Here is a 10,198-nt window from a genome sequence, read left to right as displayed (position 1 = left end):
CCTTGTTCTAGGTTCAAATAGAGAAGTGATAATGCAGGGAAGCATTTCACATCGCTGTTTATTTTTGTCTTCTGAGTCAGGAAGATCTTTTCAGGCTGGGACCAACTCTGTGCAGTTTTGATTGAGCAAGGACTGAGGCTGGGGGGGGTGTGGAGTGGCAGAGGGCTGGCAGGGAAAGCGGGGAAAACTTCAGGTCCCAGCTTTTATGGTTTGAAACAGTGGTGGGCTCCTTCCCTGCCTGCTCCTGCCGAGGTCACAAGCTCTGCTCCTTCCTCGGGAAGACATAAGTATGCAGCCTGTGCTGCTGAGACCCATGGTAACTCTCCATCTGCCACAGCAGCTGCGAGCCCCAGCGCTCCCGAGCCTCTCCTGTCATCCGAACCTCGGAGGAAGGGGGAGGATTCAGCTGAATGCAGCAAATTCAAACGCCTAACTTTTTTTTTTTTTGTCCGAGGTTGCAATATGTTTGGAGATATTGTCCCGCCAGCAAGTCCCTGGTGCAGCATACAGATGGTGCTCAGGGAATCCGGGGAGAGGGGAGGGCTTTGCGTTCCTTCTTCAGGCGTGGAAAACAACTGATGCTGTCATTGGAGTTATTTTCTTCTCCTGCTATTTCCCAGTGGTAACCGGGGGGAGGGGGAATATGCAAGATTTGGGTAAATCATCAATATTTTTAAACTAAAAAGTAACCAAAAATGCAGAAAAAGGCCCCGGGGGAACAGCAAACATTTCAAGCTTAACGCAATAGGGAGAACTTCTGTGTTTCTTGCAGGTGATTTTTCTCCTTCTTTTGCATTTGAAGAGATTTGCTTCATTTCAGATCTTTCTACCAAGTGAGAAAAAAAATCCTTCTTTCTACTAGTTGCTAAATATAACTTCTCATGCCTCCAAGGAGATGCAGTGGAGCATCCAAATGAAGCCCCTACACCTTGGACTTCTTACCCAGCAGACCACACACTGGACACATGTCACACCAGGGGATGTGTCGTGGATGTGTCTGTGTGCTATTAAATCTCCACTTTGTTGTCTACAGGGTAGCCACAATCAAAACTCCCTGCAGGAAAGGTCTCTGGATGATGGTCAACCCCAGTCATGCCTGGAAGATCTTTTGGTGGCCCAAAGTGAGAGGGAGTGTCATTATGGCATCTGAACAGCATAGCAGGGGGGGTTGAAGGCCCACAGCCTTCCTTGGTACAAATTCCATCTACATATGGCTTAAGACATTTGGGCTGAGAGCCCCCATGTCCTTCTCCACACCAGGGTGTCTTGAAGGTGTGACTCAGCTGGAGAAGTGTGTGTGGTGGGTTGGATAAGCCAGTGTCTTATAGAATCACAGAATGGTTTGGGCTGGAAGGGACCTTAAAGCCCATCTCATTCCACTCCTGGCACGGACAGGGCAGGGACACCTTCCACCAGCCCAGGTTGCTCCAAGCCCCGTCCAACCTGGCCTTGGACACCTTCAGGGATGGGGCAGCCACAGCTTCTCTGGGCAGCCTGTGCCAGGGTCTCAGCACCCTCACAGGGAAGAATTTCTTCCCAATATCTAATCTGAACCTGCCCTTTTTCAGGGTAGGTTTCAGGGTAGGTCTTGGCCACGGCCTCTTCTCGCTGTCCCCAGAGCAGCAGAAAGCTCCATCCATGCTGTGCACAGAGAAATGCCCAAGAGCTCCACTGGAAAAGCAAAGTCTGACCATGAGCCACACACTGCAAGAAAAAAGAACACCTCAGGGTCTCCTTTTTGCCACCACTCACACCCCTGCCAGTCTGTCTTTGAGCTGGTTCCCAAACTCCCCAGCCAGACACAATGGCAAGCAGAGAATATTTTCAAGTACCTTTACTTTCCCACAGACTATTATTCTTAATGTGCAGGTAGCCCAAAGCCCAGAGGACTGGCTGCCTGGACTCCCCATCCCTACGTGTATCAACATCATTTGCCTTTGAGAAACATGGGGGGGAAAAAACGACACGGGGTTTTTTTTTAAAATATGAATTTTTATTTGTTTTGATTGGAGTTCGAGAGAGTGGGCAGAGTGGAGAAGCGGAGTGATTTAATTCAGTGAAGAGGTCTAGTCCCGCCTTGTGTGTTAGATTAGGAGGTTAGTAGGTGTCAGAAGAGTCCTCCTCCTCCACTCAGCTTGCTGATCTTTTTCATTTAGTTCTTGTTTCTGATGCTTTTCTAATCTCTCTTCAGAACTTCACTGTAATTTTTTGAGGCATTTTTCTGTTGCTTTAACTTAGTGAAAAAGCTAAAAGCTGAAAAAAATGGCAGGACTCAAAATCCTGCCAATTAGAATGGGCAATTTTATTTTTTTTTTCCAGCAAAGGTTGAAAAATACGATTCAAAAATACAAACAGGCATTGAACATTGCACCAAAAAGCATCTGAAACACAAACCTCAGAAGGAAAGAGAGAGAAATAGAGAGAAGAAAGGTCACAGTTTCCATGAGAAATCCCTTAAGAAAGTGGCTACCAGTTAGTCAATAATGAAAATAAAGTCAACAAAAAATTTTAAAAATGCCTTTTTTTTTTCCTAGTTGTTAATTATTTACAGATGTAGTAACAGGATTGTCATGCATTAAACTGCTGCCAGCTAGATCCTATCTCATAGTGGAGTAAAGAGAGTCTCACGAGATGGAAAACAAAGTAGAGGACGTACTGGGGCTCAGACTGAACCTGAGGCAGTGGAGATGGGCATGTTCTCTGGTGATTTGCTCCTTCCCGGGATGGGCTGCCCCAGCATGATGCCAATGCCACTTTCCAAACCCTGGGCACCAGGGCTGCAGCTAAAGGAGCAGCTGGTGGCCTCACCTTCAGGCAGGACATTTGCCTGCAGCTATCCCCAAGTCAGTTGACAGTGATAATCTAGTTGATGAAGGGATACTTGGGGCCACCTGACCAGGTTTGGTGGGCTGAGAAACTCCCTCGTGACAGAGGAGAGGAACCCTTCAACCCTAAATGCAGCCTGGCAAAGGCAGTGTGGCAGCGACTCAGGTTTCCCAACTCTGCCCCTCCTTTTTGTGGTTGCAAAAATCAAATGATTCAATGTATGATTCCTGTTACATTTGCTGGGTGCCCTACAAAAAGACAGGAGGTATAGACAGACTTTTCAGGGGAAACAGAGTGCTGCTAGCAGTGTAACACGAGCCAATGGTCTCATCAAGCTGACAGGTCCTTCAAGCAGCACTGAAGAGAAGAGCCAAGAGCCTTCAAAGACTGTGGGAGCATCCTGGCTCACGCAGCAAACCTGGGACCAGGCTTCCCTCTCTAGGCAGATGGGATTGTTAAAGTTTTGTGCAGAAGAGATCTGCACTGGGACAGTGGGAATAGGACAGAGTAGCTAGAACATCATGTTTTGTCCTAAAGCTTCACGAGCGAAAAACAACATAAATGCTGGTTGGTGGTGAAGGATGACAGGTCCAGCACTGGGACTAATCCAAGCCTAAGGCTCTCTGCTGGTTAAAGCAGCACAGATTCCAGTGATGGGAGGCAGGCATAGACCCAGAGCGAGAACCAGCTGGGGCAGATCCATCCTTCATTACCCCGGCTGGGACACCACAAGGCACAGGCTGACCACAACAGCCTCTCTCCAGCAGCAGGGGAGGGGACAGAGGAGCCACGAGTGCAACTGCAGCATCACTGCCTGAGTGTTTCTCTAAGCCAGGGGGTGAGGCAGGGGTGACACTGAAGGAGCAGACAGTGGGTACCTGCTCGCTCACCACTCAGGGGCTGCCCAGAACCTGCCCATGGCTCTGCTCGTGCTGAGATCGAGTACAGGCCCAGGACACAGCAGAAGCAAAAGTCTGTGCTTCTGCTGACCCCTCCCACCATCAGCACATGGTCAGGTATCAGCCCATCCCACCTGGATGAGCAGCAAGCAGTGGCCAAGTGCCAGCACTGCCCTGTGCTGTGCAGAAGAGATCAAGGTGAAGCACAGCCCCTACCTTTGGTGTTCCTCTGGCCGGGGACAGCTGGAGTGGATCCCACCAGGTTTTGTGCTCCCTCCTGAAGCAGGCTGAGGGTGGACACCTCACATGTGTTCACAATGCTTGGCTGCACATTCCCTGATGCTGCTATGGGAGGAGGACCAATTGCTTGGAGCATTCAGCTGTTGAAAAGCCATCTTGGGAACATCCTGGTGCCCAGGGCAGGACAAGGCCTGTGTTGGAGCAGCTGTGACCTCAGGGACTAAGTTTTCCATAAAGATGCTGGGCAGCACTGCCAGCAGTGCCCTTGGTCCAGGCAGCAAGCCTGCACCGAGCCCCCAGAGCAGGGAGAGGCTCTTCTCCCTTGCTCCCTTTGTTCCCTGTGCCTCCCAAAGCCACCTGAGGACCAGCAGAGAGGGATGCACCTCATTCTAGAAGATTAGGCAAAGGGAATGAGAGGGAAGTAAAATAATTGAAAGTGGCCATTTTATCTTTCAAAGACAAGGAGGTTTGATGTTTATATATAAAGAGTATGTGAGCATAAATATACACACGCTCATATATATGTAAAAACCTTTGGCTGATGGAACAATAACAAGGTCAAACAGTAAATATTTATACCTGGAAGCCATCAATCTCATCTGTGCTGTGGCTTCTTGCCAAAAAGACCTTCAGAAGTAGTTTAGCTTGATGTAGAAAGAGGATTGGTGAATTGTTTGGATTTTTTTTCTCTCTACTTTGATATTAATAGAGCATTCATGTTTCCATGAATGAGCTCTTCGCCCTGGTTAAGCCCTCCCCACCCCCAACAGGACTCATGGAAATGTTGTTTCTCTCCAGTCTGCAAGATCCACACAGATATCTGGTGGGGTGGGTTAAAGTGTGGCCCCAGGGAGACACAATCTGGGGAAGAGGGGCTGGTCTGACACTGCATGCTGTGACAACCCAGCCCCACGGCCCCACGCCAGCTCTCCACCAACCCCAGGACCAAGAATATGGAAGGGGGGCCCTAGCACATCCCTGACAAACCCTTCCCCACGTGAGCCTGTTGGGAGAGCACCCTCTGCTGTAGAACTCTCTTCTCTCCTCTGCAAGAGGCAACAGCGCCAGGTTTTTCGAGGCCTGAGATGTTCTTAGCTGGACAGAGGGTCTCCCCGTGTGAGGTGATCTGCAACAGGGGAAATCCCTTCCTGGTGTGTGATGCAGCCCTGTAATCCTTCCCAAGAGATGGCTGAAAGGGATCCAAGATATGGACAGGAGACATCAAGGCTGCAGGTGAGGGATGGATGCACCTCGTGCCCATAGGATGGGTTTGCAGGAACAGGCTGTTCACATGCATGGCTGCTGTCTGGAAACAGCAGACTTGGGGTCTGCTTGCACAGGGGGTGTCACACAGGACCCTGACAGTGCCACTGAGCTGGCAGGGATCAGGACAGAGTGACTGTGTTGGCCACAGCACTTGTCTGTAAAACCCTGGGAGTGGCAAGGCCAGTTCTGCTTATGCTGAGCTCAGTGCACAGAGGAGAACCAGCAAGCTCTGTCTTGAGTGCCGTGGTTCTGCTGAGTGATGTTCCAGAAGCTTCTGAGGTGTTCTGTGTGGGTAACTTCATCAGCCCCTTAGAAGGGTGGGTGGCACTGAGGGACCACCTTTTCCCCAGCCCTCTCATGTCACCCTGCAGGAATGTTCTCCATGCTAACATAACATGGAGCTGGCAGCAACTCTTCCCCATCGAGGGCACCCCAGAGGAACTGCCCCCACCTCCCTGGAGCTCTGAGTTCCTCACATCCACACTGCTGTGCCCATGGGCAGCTTCAGAGGAGGGAAGAGCTGCCAGTGCCAAAATGTCCCTCTGACATTTCCAGCAGGAATGCAACTGCAGGCTTGGACTGCACTGTGTGTTTCCCAGGTGGTGCAAGCTGCAAAACAGGAGCCCAGACTGAACAGATCATTTTTATGACCCTCAAAGACTTCTAATTCCTGCCTGGGAGACTCTCATCAAGTCAGGGGAGCTTTGGGTCTTGCCAGAAGAAAAGAAATACTGGAGCATTGAGGTTCGCAGCAAAATGATGTGCCCACTGTGCACAACTGTGGATTAGACTATCAGTGGTCATATACACATATATTTCTACACAGGATCAATTATAAAAATGGAGCCCTTAGATGCTATCACAGCAAGCAGTAAACTCCAGTAAGTGATGCTAGATTGGCTCTGGCCTGGCAAGCACTTAGAAGAAGCCCCCATCAACAGCCTCGTGTTAACTGGGAAGGAAACGTCCCAATTTGAGTTGCTGACAGTTTTATAAAAAAAGAACATTATCTCCTCTGTGATGTCTGCTGGCAGGAGATGTTAAACCACTTATTTATAACTATCTTCCCAAAATGCTTTCCTGCTTGGAAGCCAAACTAGAAATCCTGTTTGGTTTGTTGTCTTTAACCAAAGGATGCCGGTGTTTCTGCTTCCAGCTGGCAGAAAGACTTGGAGCCCATGCCAGGCTTTGGTTGGGAATAGGCTTGGCTTTCAAGGCGTGCTCACACAGACACAGGAAGGCGGCCTTTTATCAGGCAGAGAGCAAAGTTTTGGGAGTCAGGAAGAGCAAAGATGAGCCAGCAGACGGGTGTCACGGGTAAGCCAGATGGGCAGGCAGTGTCCTGGGGAGGGACAAGAGTCTCAGCATTGCAGGGAGGGAAGAGACAGGCAGGAGAATCACCCTGACAGTTCAGTGAGACAGATCAGATCACCCACAGGAAGGGAGGAGGCTCAGGGGCTGCCCCAGTTCTGTGTCCAGCACTGCAAAGAGACCCAGCCCTGACACCCTGAGCATCACCCCATGGCACTGAGCCCACATGGCCCTGGGCAGGCAGCAAAGGCAGTGCTGTGGGTGCTTGGGCTGCTGAGAAGCTGATGGTGAGACCTGACAATTTATGGAGACCTCTACAAAGCAGGCACCAACAGACAGCGAGGCAACACGTGGTAGGATGTGGCTCTTGGGGTAGAAGGGATTTTTGGGAATGCCCAGGCTAGCAGAGGAGGCCACCTCTGCACCAGGGCCAGCATGGCCTTCCTGCTGGGGAGCCTGGGGAGCAGAAGGGTGGCAGCAGTGGCAGAGGGGACACTGCTGGTGTGGAGGGAGCACAAGGGGGTGGGTGAGAGGGTAAGGCCAGGGCTGTGGCAGCGGGGTGGCTGCAGCTGTGCAGGAGGCCCACGCCAAGAGGAACCAGGTGCCAAAGCCAGGATGCCCTCCCTGCCTGGCAGAAGGGCTGGGGACAGTGCACCCTCCCTCTCTTCCTCTCTGATGCTGTGTGCAAATGGGGAGAGTTCCTGGGGCTTCCCACCCAGCGGGCAGCCTTTGGGGATGAAAGGCACTGTGGAAATGTCATGGTTTGGGGTGTGGATGCTGTGAGGGAGGACAGGGAGAGAGCTGGTTTCCTCAGCATTAGCCTGTGGAGGTGCTTGTGGACCCACCACACCGGGGGCTGGGCTAAATGTCTCCGAACTCCTCTCCAAATTGCAGCTGTGGGCAGGGGGAGTGACTGCACTGCTGCTGAGCCAGTGAGATTGGTAAAGGACAGGCAGGACACGCACCAATGCCACTCACACTGCAGGACAAAGTGCCCTGGCCTTCCTCACTCCATCCTGCCGCCTCCATGGATATTCCAGGTGGGGCAAATCCTGTGCCTTGTGCTCAGCCCAGCTCCTGCACAGACAGGAGGGAAGCTGAGCCCGGCACAGCGGCTCAAAGCAGAGCTGCAGGCATCACCTTGGGGGTGTTGGGGCTTTGGCCTGGCTGCATGTGCCCAAAATGTGTTGGGAGCAGCTCTGGGGGGGCAACTGGAGGGGCAGAGGGAAGTCCAAAGAGAGAAGGGGTGAATCCCACTGCAGGAGCAGGACTGCTGGCAGGATGAGTGCTGCCCACGGGCTGGGGACGATACACCACCAGGCACAGGATGTCCTTCCTTGTAGCAGGACAGTGTGTCCATGGGTCCAGGCACCAGGGAGCAGGGACAGATGGCTTGGATGCCACCATCTTGTGCTGCTTCTGGGAAAGGGACAACCACTGGTTTTAGACCTTTACTGTGGTGGTCAGGAAGGGAGAAAAAGCCCCTCTCCGAGGTGCTGGAGGGCTTTCCCTGGAGGAGTGTGCAGGTGTTGGAGTTGGGTCTTACCTCAGTGGCTTTGTGGGATGGCACCTGGCTCACGTGGCTCTGCAGGACAGCAGGACCACCATGCTGTCTCCAAGAGCCCCTTCTGCTGTTCTCCCATGGTGACGAGGATCCTCAGGTGCACCAGTTCACAGGGGCAGGGAGACTCCCGGGGATCACCTGCCCCCTGTCTCATCCCCACAGGCTGCAGGATGGCCTGGGGTGGGTCCCACAGGGACCCTGCACGTGGCAGATGTGACCCAGCATCGCTGCCACTGGTGCACTGGAGCAGGGATGCACCATGATCCCACTGCCCTGGGCTGTGCTCCTCCCCATCAGTGTGGCTTACCTGAGAGGCAGGGGCTTCTCTGCCTAAATCCATGTGTGAGCAGTGAGATACTACCAAGGACTCTGAACAGCCAAAGGAAGATGAATGGGAAGCTGGAAGAAGGGGCTGGGACAGAGAGGAGGTGCCAAGAAGGATAGGTGGATGGGGCCAAGAGAAAGCGATAAACCACCCACCTGAATGTGAACTCTCTGGTTTCCAGTCCTGATGCTGAACTCATGCAGCCTCACAGCTACTATCACCTCAAAGGCTTTGTAAAGCTCCTCTCTTGATTCCCTGACTGACCCTGAGAAAAATTATTTCTCTGGCAAGAACCACACCACCTGCTAAGCTGAATTGCCCCAGGAGTGCAGGATGGCAGACAGACAGGACCTTTCTCACCTGTTCCTGTCTGGAGAGAGACTTGGAGGAAACCAGCAGCTGGGTTTGGTGAAGACAGAGAGCAAGAAGTCCTGTCCACCACCTACAAGATGCTGCCACCCTGTTCCACCCCTGCAATGGCTCCAGGGAGCACAGCAGTGCTAGGTTTGCCCCCAGCAGGCACTGGGCTACAAGCTGGCCCATGCCACACCTCTCCCTCCTGTCCCAGGGCTCCCCTGGTCCCACAGGTGACCAGCTCACCTGCATTCCCAGCCCAGGTGTGTCACCTCACACAAAGTGCCAGGCCCTGAAAGGAGCCCAGCCAAGTGATGGCACATCCTGGAGCCCAGGCCACCAGGAGCATCCCCCATGCTAGGGCAGTCCATGGCAGGAGAGGAGGGGGGGATGGCCCAGAGCAGCAGCCCCTGGGGACAGCAGTGAAATGTGGAATGGCAGTGGCATGAAGACTGTGGAGACCACAGGAGGTGGCAGAGGAGAGATGGAAGCACAGGGTGACTTGGGGGACAGCAGACTTACGATGTTAGAGGCACAACTTGTTATGATCCCTTTGTTGTTTGTTTTTTTTTTTAAACTCCCATCATCAGAGGCAAAGTAAACGAAACTAAAGTATATAGAGATTAAATTAAAATCACAGTTTTGTTGACATTATAAAAGAGTGATCTAATAGGAATAATAATAATAATAATAATAATAATAATAATAATACCAAATGAACAATAATAATTAAACAAAACGAGAAAAGAAGAAAGCCCTGGAGAATTCCTGCTTGGATGATGCTCACTGATGGAAGGTTTGTGTGACTGGTTTTATTGTTTGGGGATCATCCCTTTGATAGCTGACTCCCGGTTTACATACGTGGCCCAGTAGACTAAGTTGAAAATGGCAAAGAGGACTGGAAAGACGATGCGGGACATCTTGTCTACCTTGCTGACGCTGTTGTACGTCTTCTTACTCTCCAGGAGCTTCTCCTCCAGGCGGGGCATCTTCGGGGGCACGTTGGTGGCAGTAGCAGTGGCAGCAGCACTCTTGGAGATGGTGGGCAGGCCGGGGTCCTTGGCAATGTTGAGGGCATAGGTGGTGCCAACAATGTTGTAGGTGTTGTTGGTTTTCTTCGCTAGTGCCACCGGCTCTTTTTTCTAGGGAAGGTGGAAGGGAAAAAAAAAAACAAAAAAGACACAACATGATAGAGATAAAGTGACTGGAAATTGCATGGAGAACATTTTGTCCTCTGAGTTTACCTGCTTGTCCGGGTGAGAAGGTGGGAAAAGGTGTGAGGAGCAAGAGACCAAGGCAGCATTGTGGAAGGGAAGGAAGATGAGGTGAGAAGATGGCCAGAACCCATAACCACCGGTGCTTGAGGGGTGCTGGAGCAAAAGAATGTGCTGGCCTAGGGTGGACCAGCTAGTC

General features: G+C 51.8%; 1 protein-coding gene across 1 annotated transcript in view; it reads right to left on the bottom strand.

Moving 5' to 3' along the window:
• Window positions 1-7,229: 7,229 nt before the first annotated feature.
• Window positions 7,230-10,198, bottom strand: part of GABRA3 (gamma-aminobutyric acid type A receptor alpha3 subunit) — a 58,519-nt gene continuing 55,550 nt past the window's right edge. Inside the window, exon 9 of the mRNA XM_008934892.4 lies at window positions 7,230-9,927. Within this exon, the coding sequence (XP_008933140.2) occupies window positions 9,598-9,927 (330 nt within the window). The 3' untranslated portion in view covers window positions 7,230-9,597. The remainder of the gene's footprint in view (window positions 9,928-10,198) is intronic.

The sequence above is a fragment of the Manacus vitellinus genome, unplaced genomic scaffold (genome assembly GCF_001715985.3).
Source record: "Manacus vitellinus isolate BGI_N305 unplaced genomic scaffold, ASM171598v3 scaffold_19_pilon, whole genome shotgun sequence".
In the NCBI taxonomy this organism is placed as follows: domain Eukaryota; kingdom Metazoa; phylum Chordata; class Aves; order Passeriformes; family Pipridae; genus Manacus; species Manacus vitellinus.
This window is presented reverse-complemented; position numbering and strand designations above follow the sequence as displayed.